This window comes from Neophocaena asiaeorientalis, unplaced genomic scaffold, assembly GCF_003031525.2.
Source record: "Neophocaena asiaeorientalis asiaeorientalis breed wild unplaced genomic scaffold, Neophocaena_asiaeorientalis_V1.1 scaffold543, whole genome shotgun sequence".
NCBI lineage: Eukaryota > Metazoa > Chordata > Mammalia > Artiodactyla > Phocoenidae > Neophocaena > Neophocaena asiaeorientalis.
This window is the reverse complement of record NW_020173671.1, coordinates 2269065-2293577: the sequence shown is the minus strand read 5'-3', so window position 1 is coordinate 2293577 and position 24513 is coordinate 2269065. Positions and strand designations below refer to the sequence as shown.

Genomic DNA, 24513 nt, shown 5'->3' with positions numbered 1-24513 from the left:
CAATATCACACAGTAGATGAGCCAGAAACAACTGTCTCTTTCCAAATGCAAGAATAAGTATCTATCACCACTGGCACAGAACACAGACTGACATTTCACCTCCAGCCAAGCTAGGGAGTTGACCATACCCAAAAAGATGCTAGTGCTCAACTTGTCAAGGAATAATGTCGTGGGTTTTTTTAACGTGAATCGAATGGCCCAGTTGCTGATTTTCTATAATATCTTTACTTCCTCTGCCAGGCAGTGTCTTTGATTTGGCTGCCATCAATAACCCACAGCCATGAGTTCTGACGCTGAGATGGCCATTTTTGGGGAGGCTGTTCCTTACCTCCGAATGCCTGAAAAGGAGCGCGTGGAGGCCCAAAATAGGCCTTTTGATGCCAAGTCCTCAACCTTCATGGTAGGCTCTAAGGAGTCCTTTGTGAAAGCAACCGTGCAGAGTAGAGAAGGAGGGAAGGTGACAGCCAAGACCGAAGCTGGAGCTGTGAGTAAAACAACTGGAGGGGATTAGACTGGGCCCCACTGCCAGTTAGGGGAGCTGACACTCCTTTGTTGACCTGGCCTCTCTTACTTGACTTGACAGACAGTAACTGTGAAAGACGACCAAGTTTTCCCCATGAACCCTCCCAAATTTAACAAGATCGAGGACATGGTCATGATGACCCACCTGCACAAGCCAGCAGTGCTGTACAACCTCAAAGAGTGTTACGCAGCCTGGATGATCTACGTGAGTTTGTTCTCACGGCCTCTGCTCATGCAGGTGGTTAATATTTTGGAAAATAGTATGTTATGAAGGTCCCCATGAAATAATTATATTCCTTTTTTTCCTTTACGATGCAGACCTATTGAGGCCTCTTCTGTATCACCGTCAACCCCTACAAGTGGCTGCCGGTGTACAACCCAGAGGTGGTGGCTGCCTACAGAGGCAAAAAACAGGAGGCCCCGCCCCACCTCTTCTCCATTTCTGACAACGCCTATCAGTTCATGCTGACTGGTGAGTGGCCTGACTGTTTTTCATACAAATTATTTCACCACCTATAATCACAACATGGAAAAGTTAAAAAGACCTTTAGAAATACTCAAATCCAGCCCCTTAGTTGCACACAAGAGGTGACTAAAGCACAGAGAGGTACACATTGTCAAGTGGGGATTAAAACTCAGTTCTCCTGATTCTATCTCCACGATTTTACCAGACTATGCTACTACTCCAACCCTAATATGTTTGTTTACATTCTCCTTGCTTAGACAGATATGATTTTATATATTTAAGTAACAAAAAGGTTAAATTAACAGCTGAATAGTATTGTCTGAATAGAAATGAAAAATATATGCTCAATCATTTTAGTACCTAAGTTTCTTGTTGATTTTGAATTAGATACTTTAAGAAGTATTGTTACATCTTTAAAGTCATCAGAACCCATTTCAGAGATAATAGCCTCTCTCTGAATGAAAATGGTATTCGGGGACTACTTCATTCAAAAGGAAGTTGTCACTGTCCCCCTTAAAAGGACTTTATTCTGATTGAGGCACTCTCTCTTACCTGATCTTTCTTTGACCCAACAGCATGCTTTTGGGAAGCTGATCAGAATTAGGGCTGCAGTCTGGGACCTTGAGACAGAGATGTGTGTGTGTGTGTGCGTGTGCGTGTTTGTGTGTGTGTAATTGATCCATTTAGAAACTAAATCTCAATCTTGGCCTGATTAACACTATTTTGAACTATGAAATACAGTCCAAATCCTTAGAATATTGTGCATTTTTCAGTTATATGCATTCATTAGCAAAGAGCAGGCCACTGGAAGCTATAGATGACAATTAGGGAATGTGTCTATGGAAAGGATTGCTCTGTCTTTTAAACCAGAAGGACACACTTCCTGTGGGGCATAAGGAGTTTAAAACACTACACATTTTAATGTTTCTCTTCCCCAACGTAAGAGACATAATAACAACACCACATGTAACTTTACAATAATATATGGAAAAACCCCACTGAGTGTGACACTTACGCTCAATGCCCTCAGTGCTTCCCTATAGAAAGTTTTGTTTGTGTAACTAGTAGATATGCTGACTGTCCACTGTCTTTCTTCTAGATTGAGAGAATCAGTCTATCTTAATCACATATGTATTATTATTCTGAGACTTATTCCTATTTTATTTTCACTGGGAAAATCACAATCCAAAAGAAGAAATTAGTTCATGCCCCATAGTAAAGCAATGGCATAATCAGCCTGGAACTAAATATTGCTAATATCACTTATTACAGGGCTTGGATTGCATCCAAATATAAAATAACAATGTCGCAAATTACATCATTTGCTAGCCCATTCTTAAAAGTTCCAGAGCTTGCCAGGGATTAGGAGATATAAAACACCATGTCCACACATGGCCAGAACCCAGTACCGGACCGTGAGCACACACACCTTCTGAAGTTTGGGCAGTTTGCGAACGTTACCAGTGGTTCATTTTCAAGGCCTACTTGAGGAATGTCTATTCCTTCAAAGACCTAACTTGGGAATATCTTTAGTCTAAGGAAGCTGAAGAACACATGCATTGCTTCAGAGAGTTTTTTACTAATTGTTTCATTTACTACATAGTGCTTGAGGAGCTGCTTCTTAGACCCTTGAAGCCCGGCCTCAGCACCTAGAAGAGAGCCTAACACATTTTAAGCACTCAAGAAGTAAGTGCTACATGATTAATGATCGACTGTCTCAGATGCTTATCAGTGCAAAGCAACAGAAATATGGGCTAAATGTGGCCTGAAGAGAAAGATCTAGGGGACTCTGACAAAGACATATAAAGACAGGCACATAAGAGTAAATGCTAATGGAGGAAGTAGTTTCCTTTGTCACAGAGCTTAATTTCTCACACATATTTGATCACTGCTTGACAGTGGAGAATCCGGGGCTGGGAAGACTGTGAACATGAAGTGTGTCATCCAGTACTTTGCAACAATTGCAGTCACTGGGGAGAAGAGGAAGGAGGAAGCTACTACTGGCAAAATGCAGGCGGGTCTGATTGCCACGTCAGAATCCAAGCTGTCAAGTAAGAAACTCCCGAGCCCCACATGTGAGGACTGCTCTTGCCTTTGCAGGGGACTCTGGAAAATCAAATCATCAGTGCCAACCTCCTGCTGGAGGCCTTTGGCAATGCCAAGACCGTGAGGAATGACAACTCCTCTCGCTTTGTAAGTCTGTGGGTCACCGAAGGGTTTTCTCAGGTGTCCTCTCAAATGCCAGAGAAGGCTGTCTGAGTTATTAATTCAATCTCTTTTTACTCGTGTGCTAACAGTCTTGTATATAACATCATCTTTTTCACTTGCAAGGGGAAATTCATCAGGATCCACTTCGGTACCACGGGGAGACTGGCTTCTGCTGATACTGAAACATGTGAGTAACAGGACCTCCTAAATAGAATCCAGGAATGACAAATGATGGTTGGGAGGAACATCTTACAGCTCCTGCTGAGCCTGGAGCCTGTGAAACACCAGTCACTGCCAAACATGCCTGTGGGTAATGCCGGTCTTAACCAGAGCCCACAGTGTGCTTCATCCACTTCAGTCAGGAGCCAACGGTGCTCTAGAAACTGCCAGGAGTTGCTGGGCTTATCTGAAGGATGCCAGCCTCAGAAGAAATTTCAATTTTTTCTAAGAAAAAACTAAGACTGGGGGTATATAACTTGGGTTTAGTGTATGTGATTTCTTCCTAGTGTGAGCCTTGATAAATGTTGCTCTTAGTAACCCCTGTTATAAAGCGAGGAGAGACCCTGAGGAGGAACAGGTTATCAAGAATCAATTATATTTGAAATGTCAAGAATCTTCCGTATGAGAAATGAATATGTCTTGAGCCGGGCAACTTCAGTTTCCTTCTAGAGGCGGCAAGAGCAACCACAGTGGCGGAGACGTAATATGCGATGTCCCACGGGACCATTCAGCTGACATCTCCTGGGGCCAGTGAGATTTATGAACCCAAGTTCCAAAATCATTCCAGGAACTTTATCATTTTTCCCACTAATCCAATGTCTACTTTCCATTGCAGATCTTCTGGAGAAGTCTAGAGTCACTTTCCAGCTAAAGGCAGAAAGAGGCTACCATATTTTTTATCAGATCATGTCTAACAAGAAGCCAGAACTAATTGGTATGAAAGAGCTTAAATTTATTAAGTTAGAAGCCAATGTTTTTATTAGCACACCTTCTAACGTAAACCATACACCCTGAATTCTGTGCACCCAGAAATGCTCCTGATCACCACCACCCATATGACTATGCCTTCGTCAGTCAAGGGGAGGTCACAGTCCCTAGCACTGATGACCGAGAAGAGCTGATGGCCATAGACGTCAGTTACACATGCAGTTTTTTAAAAATAAGTCATTGTGTATGGAAATGACAACGACAACCTGCTGTAGGTGTGAATAAGGACACAGTATAAGTTCTTCTAAATAAGTTAGTGTCTTGTGCCCTAATTCTGCCCTCTCATCTCTCCTGGTAGAGTGCCACTGACATCCTAGGCTTCTCTTCTGATGAAAAAGTGTCCAACTACAATCTCACGGGGGCAGTAATGAATTATGGGAACTTGAAATCTAAGCAAAAGCAGCGTGAGGAGCAAGCAGAGCCAGATGGCACCGAAGGTACCAAATGAACCTCCACCTGGGTTAAATGAGAGAATAGAGGCAAATGAGCCCACTCCAAACTCATGGCTCCTTTGCACCTGAGCATATGATGGCCACATACAAATATAACCCCACACAGGAATGATTCATTCCTTACTCTGCCTCTAGGAACGGTGGGGTCATAGTGGGTCATGTTGGATGTCTGAATTGTGTCTCTGCAGTTGCTGACAAGGTTGCCTCTCTCTAGGGTCTGAACTCTGTTGACCTGCTCCAAGCCCTCTGCTACCCCAGGGTCAAGGTCGGCAATGAGTATGTCACCAAAGGCCAGAATGTGCAGCAGGTAATGGCACAACCTCTGTGAATCTCACACTTCCCAGGCCTTCAGGACACATCTTTAATAACAGCAACGATCATTACTCTGTCTATGAAGGTGTACAATGCAGTGGGCGCTCTGGCCAAAGCCGTCTACGAGAAGATGTTCCTGTGGATGGTCACCCGCATCAACCAGCAGCTGGACACCAAGCAGCCCAGGCAGTACTTCATCGGGGTCTTGGACATCGCTGGCTTTGACATCTTTGACGTGAGTTGTTTGCATCAATGACAAGCCTCAAAGCACCCTTCCGCTTTGTGTCTGCTTTGCTGAGTCTCCACTGGATTTTCCAAACTCACTCAGACTCTTTGGTATTCGAAATACCCAGTTCAACAGCCTGGAGCAGCTGTGCATCAACGTCACCAACGAGAAGCTGCAGCAGTTCTTCAACCACCACATGTTCGTGCTGGAGGAGGAGGAGTACAAGAAGGAGGACATTGAGTGGGAGTTCATTGACTTCGGGATGGACCTGGCCGCCTGCATGGAGCTCATCGAGAAGGTCCGTTTCAAGTTTTGGAAACTATGTTTTGTGAGAACTAAATTATTCACTGCACCTTGTTTAATTCTATAGACAAAGAAAAATGCTTATATAAAATTGTAACTTTGTGTTGTGGTCTGCTTCCAGCCGATGGGCATCTTCTCCATCCTGGAAGAGGAGTGCATGTTCCCCAAGGCCACAGACACCTCCTTCAAGAGCAAGCTGTATGACCAGCATCTTGGAAAGTCTGTCTAGTTCCAGAAGCCCAAGGTGGTTAAAGGCAGGGCTGAGGCCCACTTCTCCCTGGTGTGCTACGTCAGCACTGTGGACTACAACATTGCCGGCTGGCTGGAGAACAAGGACCCCCTGAACGAGATGGTGGTTGGGCTGTACCAGAATTCCACAGTGAAGATTCTGGCTTTCCTTTTCTCTGAGGAAACATCTGAAGCAGGTAATTATCAACAGAATTAATCTTTTACTTCATGTATAAAACTGAGGCAGAGAAAGCCTGTACTATGAGTGCTTGTGATTTCTCTTCCCCTTAGAGGGTGGCGGTACAAAGACAGGCGGCAAGAAGAAGGGTTCTTCTTGCCAGACCATGTCAGTTGTCTTCAGGGTACAAACTTCACTTTCTCTCTCTAATTAGGTTCAGGAAGTTAAATTTTACTTTACTATGTGGGGAAGGGTAAATAATCTTGCAAGGATTCTAGAACTAAATGTGGCTCCAGGAGACAGGTCAGCAGGTAGTGGTAGCATTGACTCTCACAGGAAGGTGTGGGGTAGCTTGGAAGAGATAGCTCAGTATATAGGAGACACAGGTGCCAGGTCAGAGTCAGTATGAGATGGTAAAATTCAAAATTGGGGCTGGGAAATAAGGTCATTTGACACTTAAAAGCTTCTTCTGGGAGAAGATTAAGCAAAACATGAGATTTTCTTTGGGAGCGTCCAAATGGGGTAGGTGCTTAGGTGTATATTGGCGTAAAACTGAAATGAGTAGACTGTGAAAGGTGAGGATAGAAAAATAGTGGTAGGATTTGGAGGCTGATCTAAAGAAGAAAATAAGAAATCAGGTGTGGTAAGAAATAGCTTTTTAAGGAAAATTTACTTATCTTTTGACAATCCTATCTGTAATAACTGAAGTTCTAGTTATTCTGAAAGATCAGGATTTCCATAGGGTGGAAAACCTCTCACATTGGCAAGATGGCTGTCCGTTTTCTGCCAATTCGCAGAACAAGGCATTAAAAGGCCCCTTTCTATGAAACCAGCAGGAAGACACAGCTACGTAATTATAAGGAGTAAGCATGTGCTAGAGAAGCAGATACAACGGAAAGTTGGGTAAAGAAAGAAATGGGAGAGCTGGAAGAAGACTGTGAGTTTTTTGTAAATTGGACCATATTATCTGGGCAAAAGATTATGGGTAGAGTATTTCCATATGTTAAAATGCCGTAACTTTAACATATGCTAGGAAATTCAACAGGAATGAATAACCACTTCAACAGCGAGTTTATAATGCACAAAGATAGGGAAAATAGATATTTCCAGAGATATCTGCAAATTCAATCTGGATACTAATCATTGAAATTAAAACAGTATCATGGACCATGATAATTATGTCTATAAATATGAATGTACAAAAATAGTGTATTTTTAACCAAATATTCACATGGTTCCACAGGAGAATATGAGTAAGCTGATGACCAGCCTGAGGAGCACTCACCCCCACTTTGTACAGTACATCGTCCCCAGTGAAACCAAAGCCCCTGGTAAGACACTTCTGATATCCAGACAAGCTCCAGTGTAACTTCTCATCAGACTATTATATGGAAAATGTATCTCTTTTTAGGGGCCATGGAGCATGAGCTTGTCCTGCACCAGCTGAGGTGTAACGGTGTGCTGGAGGGCATCCTCGTCTGCAGGAAGGGCTTCCCAAGCAGAATCCTGTATGCAGACTTCAAACACAGGTCAGACTTTCTCACTGTGAATTATTTTACAAGGTTCCTGTTATTTCATTTTTCAATGAAATAATCCTATCCTTTATAACTTCTATTAAAATTGAAGAGCAACAAATTTAACAGACTCCGTATTATACCAAAAGTTTGACACCCTTTGAATATACAAAGACTAGATAAAGAGATAGCTATGATCGCTTGTTCATCTGTGTTAGACTACCCAACAGCTGTTTCTATAATAAGGCAGGAAGATTTCTTGTTGGTGACAACAGCTCTATCATTTATTTGTTTGGCTCAAACAGACACAAGATATTAAATGCAAGTGCAATCCCTGAAGGACAATTCATTGACAGCAAGAAGGCTTCTGAGAAGCTCCTTGGGTCCATCGACGTTGACCACACCCAGTATAAATTTGGTCACACCAAGGTAATAGTCTCTAAGGCCCACCAGACACTATGCCTGTCCCTTTGGAGTCTATGTAAAGTTTCTGATCTGCAACTCTGCCCATGCACAGGTCTTTTTCAAAGCTGGCCTTCTGGGGCTGCTAGAGGAGATGCGAGATGACAAGCTGGCCCATCTGATTACTCGAACCCAGGCCAGGTGCAGAGGGTTCTTGGCAAGAGTGGAGTACCAGAAGATGGTGGAGGAGAGGTAAAATAGGAAATGTTACTAAACCCCATCAGCCTAGGCCTTTTAACTCTGTTTCCTGTTATACCTGACTTTGAACATTTCTGTTCCTATCACAGAGAGTCCATCTTCTATATCCAGTACAATATTCGTGTTTTCATGAATGTGAAAGACTGGCCCTGGATGAAGCAATATTTCAAAATCAAGCCCCTCCTCAAGAGTGCAGAGACAGGGAAGGAGACGGCCACCATGAACGAAGGATTTTAGAAGACCAAGGAAGAGGTAGCTAAGTCAGAGGCAAAATGGAAAGAACTTGAAGAGAAAATAGTAACTCTGATGCAAGAGAAAAATGACCTGCAGCTCCAGGTTCAATCTGTGAGTATCAGAAGCCATTGCTTGCAATCTGACGCTAAAATTTCAATTCAGCAGTTGCTAGGGGAGAGTCTAAATTCCACCTTATTAAGGGACTGATTATCAATCTTTCTTAATTCACAACTCCTCAGAATGTTCCATAAAATTTCATATACAATATTACTGAAAAGCTCTGTGGTAGGATTCCTGTCTGTTGAGAAGGGAAAAATAAAAGCATTTTTCCTTTCCCCCTGTTGTTTCTCCTAGCAAAATATGGGCAGTAAAGAAAGTGATCTTTGTTCCCTAAAATTCTCCCTGCTGAAAAATGCAAATAAGAGCAGTGAAGAAAGAACGATGTTGACAGTGAAGAGCGAGGAGACTTTATGATGAGAATGTATCAACTCGAAACCCATATTCTGAATTTTAAAATCTATGGTCCCCTGGCAATTTCCCTCTCAACTATATCTTTAGAAAGTCTCTAGGACCTGAAAGAATAAGATCATCACAAAGATAATGGCAATACTTTCTATAAATAGTGTCAATTAAGCAAAGCATGAGAAATAGTACTGATGTTCTTGTTTTGATGTCCCAAGAAATATCCAAAGGCTTGAGAAGAAATATTCGATCAACACCACTATCTAACCCATTTCTGTGACCCAAATGACAAGAAAATTTCAGCTGCCACCATTGAAATCAACAGAAACATTGAAAGCTACTCTCTAGTTCTCTGAATTTAGAAGGGAATCTGCACTGGTTCCAGTGGGCGCACAGGTTTTAGACACGTAACTAGAAAAATTAAAGAAAAATGAATTATAAATACCTAGGCTGGCACTGTGACTTTCCTTGTGGTTTATGGAGACAATGGTTTTCCAAATTGAGGAGGGGTTCATCACACCGTCAAGAATCAAGAGACAACTGTATGGAAGTTAATTTCTCTCAGTATAATATGATCCAAGTATAATCAGTATAACTGATCTAAGTATACTCTTCTCAGAATAATATGACTTCTTTTCAACATTATTCTATCAACTACCCATTTAATAAATATTTCATGAAGTTCCAAGCATTAGGGATACAACCTTGAGCGAGAGACACAGTCCCTGCCCTCAGAGGGTTTATATTCCAACTCCTATTTCTTCTCCTGAGAAACACGCTTGCTACTTCTCTAGCACCACCTTCTAAAATGTTCCGTTCCCCTTAGCTCTTCCGCATGCTCCCATTAATTCCACCCACTCTGTCACTGTAGCATGTGTCTTCCCTTTAATTCACTTTTCTGCTAAATATCCAACCATTTTCTTTGCTTTCCATATACTAAACTTTTCTGGAAAATAATATTAAATAAAGAAAACTAACTGAAGTTATATACTAACACATTAAACACAGGTTATCATGCAGGGGAGTAAAAAAATTTCCTTGGCCCTCTTAGGGTTCCTTGGCTGGATCTGAAAATTAAACTGACAAGGACAGATTGACAGGAGAAAAACAAACAAATTTTATTTAATTTTTATGTGTACATGGGAGCCTTCACAAGAGAATAAAGACCTAAAGAAGTGGCCAGAGCATGGAGCTTTTATACCCTTTAGACAAAGAAATGATAAATATGTGAAGAATTGACAAGACAAAGGGGTCTGGACTGGGGTAGTAAGTGCTGAAGAAATAACTAGGAAGATAAGGGTTAGTTTAACAAGGTTTGTTTATACAGCCTTCTCAGTCCTAAATTCCCCACCTCTTGTGATAAGAATGTCTTCTTTCCTCCCAGTACAGGGAGGGGACCTTCCACATGGAAGTTTTATGACCTGTTTCAGGGAAGAAGGGTGAGGGGAATGGGTCAGGGTGGGCTTCCTATTTCTGCTCTTTTCTCAAACTCCTTTAGCTTAAGATATTCATTATGCCAAGGTACCATACTTTGTGATAGTGTATCCTGAACCCCATCATTAATAAGTATAATTTTATTATAAATTCATCAGGAATTATGACAAATTCCTTTTTTAAAAATCTCCAGTGCCATAAGTGGAGTGCCCAATAAATATTTCCTAAATGATGGAAAGCTAATAAAAATTAACCAAAAGCTTTAAAGCACCATTTATTTGTTTGGTTTCAAAATCTTAATAAAATCTGAAAATGTCCACAGAACAAGATCTAAAGTGTCTACTGTCCCTTCTCAGGAAACAGCTAGCTTGGCTGATGCAGAAGATAGATGTCACCAGGTGATCAAAACCAAAATCCAGCTTGAGGCAAAGGTCAAGGAGGTGACTAAGAGAGCTGACGATGAGGAAGAGATCAATGCTGAGCTGATGGCCAAGAAGAGGAAACTGGAGGACGAATGTTCGCAACTGAAGAAAGACACAGATGACCTTGAGCTGACACTGGCCAAGGCTGAGAAGGAGAAACATGCCATAGAGAACAAGGTATGAAATATATTTGTATACAGCATATAGAGACTCTGCCATCTAACTAAGCTGCTTTAGAGATAATCTCTTCCTTAACCTTTCTAGGTGAAAAACCTCACAGAAGAGATGGCAGGCCTGGATGAAGTCATACCTAAGCTGACCAGGGAAAAGAAGGCCCTCCAGGAGGCCCACCAGCAGACCCTGGATGACCTGCAGGCAGAAGAGGACAAAGTGAACACCCTGAACAAAGCTAAAGCCAAGCTAGAGCAGCAAGTGGATGACGTACGTCTAGGATTATCAAGGAAGTTATTTTCTTCAAAGGGAAGCTAAGCAATCCTTATGACTCAACATTATTTACATTTAGCTTGAAGGATCTCTGGAACAAGAAAAGAAACTGCGCATGGACTTTGAGCCAAGAGGAAGCTGGAGGGTGACCTAAAATTGGCCCAAGAATCCACAATGGATATAGAAAATGATAAGCAGCAACTTGATGAAAAACTCCAAAAGTGAGTATGAGAGAATTCAGTTGTAACCTGCTCGTTGTCTGGATCTCAAAAATATTACTTCGCAGCACACAGAAAAAAACAAATAATGACATCTTTAACTTTTGTGTTTAATGAAAATGGTATAGTACTGACTTGTAAAACATGCACTTAGCACTTCCTCAACACCAGCAGTACAAAAACGTTCAGTTACACATAGAGAAGAAGACTGGCAAGAGGACAGAGTATAAGCTAATGTGTTGCTCTCCTAACAGGAAAGAGCTTGAAATGAGCAGCCTGCAGAGCAAAACTGAAGCTGAACAAACACTTGGCATTCAACTGCAGAGGAAGATCGAGGAGTTACAGGTAAGTCCATGATTTCCATCAGTTTCATTCAACATGACAAAATACTAACACAAAGGAGCTAACGTTGAGCTTTTCCGAGGCCCGCATCGAGGAGCTGGAGGAGGAGATCGAGGCAGAGCGGGCCTCCCGCGCCAAAGCAGAGAAGCAGCGCTCGGACCTCTCCCGGGAGCTGGAGGAGATCAGCGAGCGGCTGGAGGAGGCGGGCGGCGTCACATCCACGCAGATAGAGCTCAACAAGAAGCGTGAGGCCGAGTTCCTGAAGCTGCGCCAGGACCTGGAGGAGGCGACCCTGCAGCACGAGGCCACGGCGGCCACGCTGAGGAAGAAGCACGCGGACAGTGTGGCCGAGCTGGGGGAGCAGATTGACAACCTGCAGAGGGTCAAGCAGAAGCTGGAGAAGGAGAAGAGTGAGATGAAGATGGAGATTGATGACCTTGCTAGCAACATGGAGACTGTCTCCAAAGCCAAGGTACAATCATGATTTAAGTCTTAAAGAGATTTCTGTAGGACAGGTGTGAGTGAGCCTTTCAAGAATCACTAGTAACTGGCAGGAGGAGACTATGGCAGGAGGCTGGTCGCAGGAAGGGCAGCTCCCATGTGATGGGGCCAAGTGCTCCGTCTTTACAGGAGAATAGCTGTCCCCAAAGAATATGCATCCTGAAAACTCAAGTTCTTTCCAATAAAAAATACAATTCAATGATGTATTTTGAAATTTCTAAAACACCTCACCTTGATTAGGCTTTTTGTTTTTCCCTTAAGCACAAACATATAACCTGCTTCTCAAAGAAGTTTCATGAGCTGAGTCATCAAGTATCACTATTCTCATATCACAGATAAGCCAACTGAGTAATGGCTTAGTTTCACAAAGCAATTTCGTGGCAGTAGGTTTAGACTATGTGTCTTGTTACTCTTTCCATCACAAACTAAGGCCTCAGTTGTTTTTTTTTTGTAAAGGTAGTTTATTCTCAAAATAAATGAGTACTGCAGCTCCTATGGAATGCTTAGATTATTGCAAATTTCTATGGTCCAAATACTTGCTTAAGATGCCGTTTACCACTTTTTGAATGCAGGGAAACCTTGAAAAGATGTGCCGTGCTCTAGAAGACCAAGTGAGTGAACTCACGACGAAGGAGGAAGAGCAGCAGCGGCTGCTCAGTGACCTGACGGCTCAGAGAGCGCGCCTGCAGACGGAATCAGGTAGGCCATCTACCAGTGTTGACCTTGAATGATAAACTTATCTTGGCTATCCAGTTGCTGAAAAACTCTACACTGAGTTATCTGAGCTCACATATGACCTCCCTGGGAGGTGCGCTCATATGAACACCTTATTGACCACCAGCATGGACTACTTTCTTCCTTTCTGTCTTTTTGGTTTTGCGTTTGTTTTCTTTTAAATGGAGACCCAGGCTCTCTTATTTTTTAACACTTTAAAGCAGATTTCACTCTAGTCTAAAAGTTATCTAATAAAAAAGTGTATCCTGACAGTATTTACTTTTGCTTTTCAAAGTGCTTCCACAAGTTAATTACTTTTTTACCCTCATTAGTCTGTGTAATGTTATCCCCATTTTAAAGATTTCGGATTATGGTAGTGATGAAATGACCTGTCCAAGAACGCTTACTCCAGTCTTTTCCCTGAAGTCTTGCCAATTGCCGGTAGCACCACAGTTAAGTAGGGAAATATTCAGGACCACAACCCAGCCAGGAGCATTCAAGTGAGGTACACAGAGTTTTGATTATCCAAATAGGAGGATCTCTGCATTTACTCCTCCCCCTATCAACTTGTCCAACTTGCTACCAAAGTTCTCCTCCCCAAGTGAGAGGTAACAAGATGGAAATTGTTTTGTGGGTCATTTGGACCATTAACGTAATAGGTAGATCAAATTGTTGGAGAACCACTTTACTCTTTCATATTCAAATATTGTTCTTTCTAGAACAAGGCTCAAGTAAAGCTTTTATGATTGTTATACAGTTGATAAGTACACTTTATGAAAAAGAAAAACTGTATTCACAAATAAACAGAATGCTCCCTGTAGTTTCTTTTCCTCATTACATGTTTACTCCTAGTAATTTAGGGGTACGGAAAAAAAAATGGAAGCTGTGATTCTTATTAAATGTTAAAGAGATAAGGCTTACAGGTAACCAGTTCAAAAATGGTGCTGAAAGTGTTTTCTCTCTTTTTAACATAATACAGTTGACCCTTGAACAACATAGGTTTGAACAGCTTGGTCCACTTATACGTGATTTTTTTTCTATAAAAACATACCACAGTACTAGATGATCCAGTTGGTTGAATCCATGGATGTGAAAAAAGAGGACTGACTGTAAAGTTATAAGCGGATTTGCAACCATGCAGAGGATCGAAACCCCTAACCCCAATTGTTCGAGGGTCAACTATATAGTATATTTTCTGAATTATGGTGCTTAAAGAATGGGAGACAAATTTAAATGCCACTTAGTTTAAGAACTGATTAGTTATCCACAAACCAACTCGTTCTTGGGGTGGAAAGACACTTGATTGTTTCTTAATATAAAAATTCTTCCAGGATTTTCCTTCAAACATCGTTTCAGAGGTAACTGCTCAAAGTCTCCCATTTTCCAAAGAATAAATTCTGTTTCAATCAAGTTTCAATGAAAGGTAAACTAGTACAACACTGTTGCCTTACACAAAAAACACTGGAATGTTTTTTGGTGGTTTGCTTTACATTTTTTTTCACATATTTCTTCACCAATTTCTACTGTGATCAAATAATTTGAAATATCTCCCCAAATCTTTTGTGTTGTTCAGAAGTGTGTAATCTGCCTCAAAGTCTTCCCTACTTCTCATTTTCACATAGATGTCCTCACCAGGGTTGAAGTGGAAATTGGTGGTTTGCTAAAATCCACACTCTCCATCACGTTTCAGACCCAGCTCCCTTTCCCCGCTCCAGTTTGTAATTTAGAGCTTTAATTTCCAAAGTAAGGTTGAGTTTTCTGGTTCTTGATCTTTATAGGTGAATACTCACGCCAGCTATATGAAAAGGACTCATTAGTTTCTCAGCTCTTGAGGGGCAAACAGGCTTTCACACAACAGACAGAACTGAAAAGGCAGCTTGAAGAGGAGATAAAGGTTAGCCCTACTTACAGCTGTTGTTGTTTCTGTCATTATCCTTGCTTTTGAGATTGTTTTCTGCTTACTTCTACAGATTTTCTTCTGGTGGCCTACAGGGGCTTAGGGACTAAACATCACTTTAAAGATATAAAATTAAGTCACCAATCTCTATGTTCTCAGGCCAAGAGCGTCCTGGCCCACGCCCTGCAGTCAGCCCGCCACGACTGTGACCTGCTGCGGGAACAGTATGAGGAAGAGCAGGAAGCCAAGGCTGAGCTGCAGAGGTCAATGTCCAAGGCCAACAGTGAGGTTGCCCAGTGGAGGACCAAATACAAGACGGACGCCATCCAGCACACAGAGGAGCTGGAGGAGGCCAAGTATGTTCTAGAATTACCTAAAATGAAAATAGCTCTGTTAACAATCAAAGTGCACTTGGTATTAAATACCACATGGGCAAATGTCCATTGCTCCCCAAATAAAAACCTACGAAAAATCATGCATGACATAAACCTAAGCAAGAAAAACAAATACTCTAGGTTGTCTAGGGAAAGAAATTAATTTAGAGGGTAGAAGGAAAAAGGACATAGGGCAAGAGGAAGCTGAATGATTATTTTTTAAAAGGGGAACTTCTGACATCATCCTATCCATACAGGTGTAGATAAAATAAGAGTCAATTGTACTCTCCTGTGCTGCTCCTCCCTCTTAGCCATTAATGGAAAAATCGGTCCAGGGTGACAGATATGTAAGAGAAAAATAATCAGACTTTAAAGCACAGCTCCTCCTTTTGAGATGTAAAAACATGGTTATTTGTAGAGGAAAAAAGAATACAGTGTTAAAGACTAAAAAGTAGACACTAAGCTCTGTAATAAGAAATAACACATATTGTTGTTAAAGGTCTAAATATTCAATGCAATCAAAAGTTCAAGACTGAACTTAAGAGGCAGAATCTTATTCAACAGAAAGTTTAAGGAAGGGACCTCATTCAAGAGAAAGTTTCAGGAGAGATCTAGTCATTTATTCTGTGAATAATGTAGAGCCAGATAGGAATTATAATGTTTTGGTGGATGCCTTAGAAGAGTTTCTGAGTGACCATTCACTTCTATTGTCCTTATTTCACTTTTTAGGAAGAAGCTGGCCCAGCGTCTGAAAGATGCCAAGGAACACGTAGAAGCTGTGAATGCCAAATGCGCTTCCCTTGAGAAGACCAAGCAGCGGCTCCAGAATGAGGTCGAGGACCTCACGATTGATGTGGAGAGGACAAATGCCGCCTGTGCAGCCCTGGACAAAAAGCAAAGGAACTTCGATAAGGTAAGTTCTGCACCAGTTTCTGTCTCAGCATTCAACATGTGATTAAGGAGAGCCTCCCACCTTCCATGTGCCTATTCAAACCATCCGAGGGCTGTTCTCAGCAGCTCCAGCTCCATGAGTAGGTGGGGAGGAGGGGGGACTCCTGTGCTTTCTACTCTTCTCATTCATAATTATTTTTCAGTCCCCGATCATCTCAACTCTGTTTGAAAGTTGCCAGAATAAATGGTTTTCATCCCATCAAACTTTCTCCACTCAATTTCTTGACCATTCCTTGCCCCTCAGGTCCTATCAGAATGGAAACAGAAGTATGAAGAAACTAATGCTGAACTTGAAGCTTCCCAGAAGGCCTCCCGCGCCCTCAGCACAGAGCTGTTCAAGGTTAAGAATGCTTATGAGGAATCCTTAGACCAACGTGAAACCCTGAAGCGGGAAAACAAGAATTTGCAACGTGAGTACATTTTACCTTTTCTTCAACAAAAGATTTGAAAGAATGTTTTCCCTCACTGAATGAATTAAAAAAAATTTTTTTTCATGAACAGAGGAGATTTCTGACCTCACTGAGCAGACTGCAGAAGGAGGGAAACACATAAATGAACTGGAGAAAAAAAAGAAAAAAGTGGAACAAGAAAAGTCTGAAATTCAGGCTGCTTTAGAAGAGGCAGAGGTAGACTCTAAAACCATTTTGAGAGGAATTAAGATCTAATACATGCAAGAATAGGTGAATCAAGAGAAAAGAAAAATAATTTTTACTCTGGGTAATAAATATGAGGATGGAAAATTGACCATGCATACAACTAACATAACTGGACATCAGGAATGGTATGCTAGACACCAAGAAAGCAAAGATGAATAAGTTAAGGGCCCTGCCCCCATGGGTATTAGCTAGCTGGGGAGACAGAATTATACAAAACCAACACCACCACAATGCAGAAATTTCTGTAACAATGGAATAAAGATGCGTTATAGTAGCACAAAGGTAGGAACTAATTCCTATCTCTAGAACACTATGCATTATAGAAGTATATTGTCAACTCAGATAATTTATGGAACAAGAAGGGATACTAATTAGTTACCTTAATTAATTAGTTTGTGGGTTCATTAGAACATTGGACATTGTAATTTTGCTCTCATGTACTTAGTATTTCTAAATTTGATATTTTAACCAGAACACCAGCCTGATCAACACGAAAAAGAAGCTGGAGACAGACATCTCCCAAATCCAGGGAGAGATGGAGGACATTATCCAAGAAGCTCGCAATGCAGAAGAGAAGGCCAAGGCCACCACTGACGTGAGCAGAGGGCCACACGGGGGTGGTCAAGCTAGAATCTTGATGGGCTGTCTCAGCTCTCTCTACTGGTTTTGTTTTACTGCTAATTAGGCGGCCATGATGGCCGAGGAGCTGAAGAAGGAGCAGGACACCAGCGCCCACCTGGAGCGCATGAAGAAGAACCTGGAGCAGACGGTGAAGGACCTGCAGCACCACCTGGACGAGGCTGAGCAGCTGGCCCTGAAGGGTGGGAAGAAGCAGATCCAGAAGCTGGAGGCCAGGGTGGGTCTCTCAACCTGTTCAATTCCCAGCCTGTTCATGCTGCTAGTTACAGCCAAGTGGCTAAACACCTTTGTCCTCTTCCAGGTGAGGGAGCTTGAAAATGAGGTTGAAAATGAACAGAAGCGCAATGTTGAGGCTGTCAAGGGTCTTCGGAAACATGAGAGAAGAGTGAAGGAACTTACTTACTAGGTGACCAGCCTTACCATATAATTCAAGCCTACTGCTTTCAAGAAAATAAAAATGAGTTGTTTTCAAACAATGACACTATTTTCTACCTCTTTCATTCCAGACTGAGGAGGACCGCAAGAATGTCCTCAGGCTACAGGACTTGGTGAACAAATTACAAACCAAAGTTAAAGCTTATAAGAGACAAGCTGAAGAGGCTGTAAGTACCTCCCCGGTGAGAGAGAAAGGTTCAGGAGCAGGGCCAGGATTTGTGGAGACTAAAGCTCATAGAATTTAAGAGGCTTTCATTAAGGCAAAGAACACAAAATTGGGAACACAAAATTAGGTTTGAAAATGAGTATTTATTTAGAATGAAAAAAATCTTACCACTAATTATTGGATCCTTAGAGATTCAGGTTCATTTCTTCTGAGACCTCTAGCAGTTTTCCAGACAAAGCAGTGTAGAGATGCTTCTTGATTACAACCCACCTCCCTCCCTAACCAGAACACTCTACTCCCAGCAATTCCCAGCACCCACAGGGGCTGTGCAAATGAGCACTCTGAATCTAAGCCTTATTTAAGTTCATGGTGAATCGACCTCAGAACATTTCTTTTCCATTTGGCTGCAGTTATCTTTCTCATCCAGTTAATTCTAAAACCTTCCTTAAGGTTCTCCACACCCAATACTACCACAGTGCCTACTTTTTAAAGTCTGTTCCACAGAAACAAGGCTGATTCAAATTCCTGCTACTTTGATATCCCTGTTGTCACTGTAGCATCTTAAGTTTGTCAGGAAGAGAGTCAAGTGAGAGAAAATGAACAGGGGGTTGTAAGCCCACCAACACAGAGGTGAATATGTGGGATGCCCTACCCCAAATAGGTACATCAGCAAAGAACAGAACCTTTTGCTTTCTCACTCATGAAGCAAATCCTATAGCTGCTCCTAGTAACAAAGGCAGTAAGAATCAGAAAATGTCAAATTTTCTTGTTCTCTCAAATGCATTTCTTTTCTCAGGAGGAACAAGCCAATGTCAACCTCGCCAAATTCCACAAGATCCAGCACAAGCTGGAAGAGGCCGAGGAAAGGGCCGACGCTGCCGAGTCGCAGGTCAACAAGCAGCGGGTGAAGAGCCGGGAGGTTCACATAAAAGTCATAAGTGAAGAGTAATTCATTCAAATGCTGAAAGGTGACCAAAGGAATGCACAAAATGTGAAGTTCTTTGTCACTGTCATGTCATTGTAATGTCAAGGAAATAAATCTGCAGAGAATTTTGCAATCTAAAAATACATGTGTCTCTTAATTACAAGCTCAATAGTGCTACTAGAACTAATTCATTTATTCAACATTTGTTATGCTCCTACTGTGTGCAGTCAGAGGCAATGACAAAAAACGAATGTGGTCAGGGAACCAACTTTAATAGAAGGCAAATGAAATGAAGTGCTCTAAGAGGATGCCAAGGTAGTTAATGGATACTCAATTCCATTCAACCAATTTTACTGAGTATCAAGAACGTGTCTGTACAGAAATTGGTACCAAGGATATGACAACCATCCCTGCTTTGAAGAGCTCAAGCCAGCAAGTGATAGCAATTCAAACAGATGCTGGTACAATATGCGTACTCTGAGAGAAGCATGAAAACAAAGTGTGGTAATAACATAGCGTGAGATGTGAACCTGGGGAATCCAGAAAGGTTTCTCAAGGGAGATGGAATTAGCTCCCAAAAGAGGAGTAAATAGTTATCATGTGAAAGAGAAAAGGAAATGGTCATTCTAAGAAGAGAAAACAAGCATGAGATTTCAGAGTAGTTGACGCAGAGGCTCCATGAACAAAGGGCATCCAAGAAGGCCAGAGATAGAAGCTGAGACCTGACTACGAGGGGTTCAGCCTCACATGCAGGGCTAAGGAATTAGGACACGTATCTAACCGGTCAAATTTCACAAGAAGGAGAGGTGATGCAATTCTGTCAGTAGTGTGGAGGATGAAGGAGGATAGGAAAGACCAGAGCCTATAAATACTATGGAGGCTTTTTAAATGAGATACACCAGAGATGACAGTGACAGAAATGAACAAGAACGCAGAATGAAAGCATGGTTCCAACACTGGTATAAAGAAAGGCCCAGGGGAGCACTGGGGAGGTTAGACAGTTTGACAGCATTCCCAGTTACTTTGTGGTTATAGATTTTTATTTCCATCTGGGGGGAAATTTTTTTCCTCTGAACTACATACCTCTCCAAGAAAAAGGACAGAACTTTTTAGATAAATCTTCCTGTTGACCTAATTTCTACATACAATTCTGCTTACCAAGGAACCTGAATTTTCTCAGTACCATACATATTTTAAGCAGGAACCAGAAAAATAATTTCTTAATATCAAAAAGAATGTGACTGAAATTTTATCATAGCTATTGCCAAAGTGGGGGATGGGGAGCAGTGATACTTGTTTAAAGCTTACAATTTGGCTTCATTGTGTAGACATTTTAAAAATAAGATAGTTGAATACCAATTTATTCTTTTACAGTGGTGGATGTCCCTTTCTAATGAGGAGGCTGCTTTGGGGAATCTCTTTCCCCGGTGTGAGAATCCCAATTAGCAGTAAGAAGCCTGCTTCATGAGAAGAGAATTTAAAAGGGGTAGAAAATAATTATAAGGAATATTTTACCCAGGCCACAATGAAGACTAATGAAATATCCTGCCTAGAGTAGGCATTTATTATCAAATTTTAATTAAACTCTGTAGAGTTAACCTATTGACCTCAAAAGCAATGGGCAACTGCTTTATTATTCTGTCTCCTAACTATTTAAATAATTGCTTATGTAGAGAGTTGAGAGTGGATTTCATTATCTAGGGGTCAATTACTCTGGGGTCCCTGATTAAAGCAGCAAGGATTTGGAGTCACAACTATGCTAGTTAATATTCTTCTTCATCTTCCTTACAGATTAAGTGATTCATAGACCTATTTCCTTATATCTTACAAGAAAACCACACATGATCATCTATAAATACTTATTACACTCTTTGTATTTTCTTTAATTGATATGAGGGATCATTGAGATTTGGGAACTGTTTCTAAACTATTGATACTGGATAAGAGAATCTAAACAGGATACAAGCAAGGAGAGAGCAGAAGGCTGTCTCCAAAACCAACTTTAAATCAGGAAAAATAGAGGTAGTTTAAGTGATTCCTCCCTGATAAGTAGCACTTAGACTAACTGTATCGGAAAGAAATTGAGACTGGGAGAAGACTGTGAAAAGTTACAAAGGGCAAGGGACATTTTCCCTAACTTATTGATGAACCTATTTAAAATATACACATAGGGAACTAGGCAGAGACAACCATGCCCTAGTGCTTTTGGTATCCAGCCAGGTATCATTAAACTAATAAAATCTCCTAAGAATTTATACTAAGGCCAGTTTCTTTACCACTCTATGTTCTGAGGCCTTAAAGGCCATGGTCACTGAAAGCAAAATCTGGGACCACTGACATACTGATACTTGGAAATACCATGAATCTTCTTCCCTTGACTCAATTCATAACTGTTCACATAACCAAGAGATACCAAGAACAGAAGAAATCTCAAAACATTACCTCCAAACACTACTCCAAAACATTACCTCCCTGTCTATCAATCTTATATCTAAATAGCTTCCTATTAGAGACTGAATACTTGGCATCTTGGAGGATGTTCACTTTAATCTCTTATTAAATTGAAAATATACTAATTTCAGCTAATACCCTAGCTAGAATTATTGGCTATTCAACTAAGAAAGTATCTAAAAGAAAGAGGTCTCTTGAGATGTGCCTGAAGGAAGGCAACCCTGAGAGAGGGCAAGGGGGAGATAAGAAAATGTGTCCACAAAGGTCATTTATTAACAATTTTGCTGAGGGGTGACTCTGAGCATTAAGACTTCCAGCATCCTTCCTCATGAGCCAAGGGATTATGCGAACCTCCACATCAGTGGTGTTCAAATGTAGCATGCATCAGAACCATCTGGAGGACTTGGTAAAACACAGATTTTGGGGTCCCACTTCCAGAGTTCCTAATTCAGTAGGTCCATGTTGGAGCCAAGAATTTGCATTTCTAACAAGTTCCAGGTGATGCTGATGCTGCTGGTCCAGGGACTACATTCTGAAAACCACAGCTCTATATCATGACCAAGTATTTCACAAAGGAATTACATATGATGTACTATAGCCCCACATTAGAGATGACAATGACAGAAATTAATAAGAACGCAGAATGAAAGCAGGGTTCCAACAGTGGTATAAAGAAAGGCCCAGAAGAGCACTGAGGAAGTTAGACAGTTTCACAGCATTCAAGGAAGATGAGACTTTCATGCTTGCTAGCCAGTAATGGGACCCCACAAATGGTGCCAGTAAAGCTGACATGGGGAAGAGGAAAACAAATACCGTGTGCTAACACATATATATGGAATCTAAAAAAAAAAAAAGAAAAAAAGAAAATGGTCAGAAGAACCTATGGGCAAGACAGGAATAAAGACGCAGACCTACTAGAGAATGGACTTGAGGATACGGGGAGGGGGAAGGATAATAAGCTGGGACAAAGTGAGAGAGTGGCATGGACATATATACACTACCAAACATAAAATAGCTAGCTGGTGGGAAGCAGCCACATAGCACAGGGAGATCAGCTCGGTGCTTTGTGACCACCTAGATGGGTGGGGTAAGGAGGGTGGGAGGGAGGGAGATGCAAGAGGGAAGAGATGTGGGGATATATGTATATGTATAGCTGATTCACTTTGTTATAAAGCAGAAACGGACACACCATTGTAAAGCAATTATACCCCAATAAAGATGTTAAAAAAACAAAACAAAACAAAAAATACCTGGTTAACTCAGGTATGGCTTCACTCAGTGTTTTTTTAATGTTCTATATAGATAATTTGGAAAATACAGAAAAATAAAAAAATATTTCCTCATCCAATTTCTCAGAAATAACTTGGATTCCATCCAAGTTACTTATAGATTTAAAAAGTACTGGATTCCATACAGTACTGGATTCCACCCAGTACTTTTAAAATCTATAAATAGATTTATAAAATTAAAAACATATTGTATATATGTATATAATTGTGTATATGTTTATTTAAGCATGAAGTAAGGTGTGAAGGAAACTGACCAAATTGTTAACACTGACTATATTAATTGGGTCATGGGGTGATACTGACTTACTACAACATGTGATGTGACTTACTACAGTGAGCAGGCATTATAGTAGGAAGAAAAAAGAAAATAATGTTATATGCTGTGTTTTTCAGTTAAGATTGTGTTGTGAACATGTATCCATGCTACCAAATATTTTTCAAAAAACAAAAAAAATGACATGGGGATCCCTGACTCTCAACCACCAGACAACAACAAGGCACCTCTTGTCCTTCTCACTGTCAGAGGAGGCCTAGTAGAAAGTCAGCATTTTCACCATTGCCCAGTGGTAATGAGGCCACCACCTCCCAACTGTGGTGTCAGAGGAGAACACATGGGAGCTACCCATCCCCACTCAGGAATAATAAGGAGACTTCCCTCTCAGGTGTCAACAGAAGGAAACCTGGACTTGTACCTGGAAGTACTGAAGTGCCACCACCCCCCTTACCTTGACAGAACAATGTCACAGGAAACCAGATAAAAGGTTTAAATAGGATCCAAAATCTCAGAACATAATACAAAAATGTGCAGGCTTCAGTTGAATATCACTCACCATTTAAGAAGATCTCGCACTGAATGAAAAAGGATAAATGAATGAAAAAAGCCAAAATCAAGATGATAGAGATATCAGAATTATCTGACAAAGATTTTAAAGCATCTACAATAAAAATGCTTCAAGGAGCAATTATGAACCTGCTTAAAACAAATGTAAAAATATAAAGTCTCAGCAAAGAAACAGAAGATCTAAAAATAACAAATGGAAATTTTAGAAATGAAAAATAAATAACAATGACAAATAACAAATTTTTAAAACTCAATAAATGGGCTCAATGGAAAAGTGGAGGGGACAGAGGAAAGAATCAGTGAACTGGAATATAGAGCAGAAATAACCCAATCTAAAGAACCGAAAGAAAATGGAAAGGAAAAATGTACAGACCCTAAGGGCTCTGTGGCTCCATAACAAAAAAATATAACATTCATGTTATCAGAGTCCTAGATAAAGAGAAGGAAGAGAGTGAAAAAGTACTCAAAGAAATAATGGCTGAAAAGTTCTAAATGTGGCAAGAGACATGACCTACAGATTTAATAAGGAGTTTATCCAAATAGGATAAACTCAGAGAATCCACAGCAAGACATATCATAAACTTCTGAATACTAAAAGCAAAGAAAAATACCCTGGAAGCAGCCAGAGGTACCATTTATTCAAATAATCGAGAATTTCTCACCAGAAACTGGGGAGGCCAGAAAGAAGTGATAGGATATTTTTCAGGTGCTAAAAGAAAAGAACTGTCAACCCAGAATTTTGTGCCCAGGAAAAAAAATATGCTTCAGGAATGAAAGGAAAATCAAGGCATTCTCAGAAGAGTGAAAACTAAGAAAATTGTCATCAGCATACCTACCCTAAAAGAATGGCTAAAGAAAGTCCTCTAAATAGAAAGGAAACAATAAAGGAAGAAACCCTGGAACATCAAAAAGGAAAGAACACAGGAATCAAAAATAGTAGTAGATACAACAGGCTTTCTCTTCTTAAGTTCTCTAAGTTATGTTTAATGATTGAAGCAAAAATATACCACTGTCTGATGTGGCTATAAATATATGTGAGAGGAAATATTTAAGACAATTGTA

At 40.9% G+C, this 24513-nt stretch overlaps 1 protein-coding gene across 1 annotated transcript; it reads left to right on the top strand.

Moving 5' to 3' along the window:
* Positions 1–280: 280 nt before the first annotated feature.
* On the top strand, positions 281–18894 carry LOC112401888 (myosin-1-like). The gene is given in 38 exon segments (XM_024748415.1): positions 281–484; positions 584–727; positions 841–994; positions 2088–2115; positions 2888–3002; positions 3089–3181; positions 3320–3383; positions 4032–4130; positions 4226–4243; positions 4246–4328; positions 4482–4620; positions 4824–4942; positions 5033–5182; positions 5301–5471; positions 5598–5901; positions 5996–6066; positions 7126–7213; positions 7294–7411; positions 7702–7825; positions 7914–8050; positions 8146–8401; positions 10543–10785; positions 10873–11049; positions 11132–11177; positions 11180–11273; positions 11525–11615; positions 11695–12084; positions 12686–12812; positions 14606–14721; positions 14884–15080; positions 15828–16011; positions 16294–16459; positions 16551–16675; positions 17169–17300; positions 17391–17561; positions 17646–17750; positions 17851–17946; positions 18742–18894. Coding segments are annotated over 38 exon segments (5292 nt in total).
* The last annotated feature ends 5619 nt before the right edge of the window (positions 18895–24513 follow it).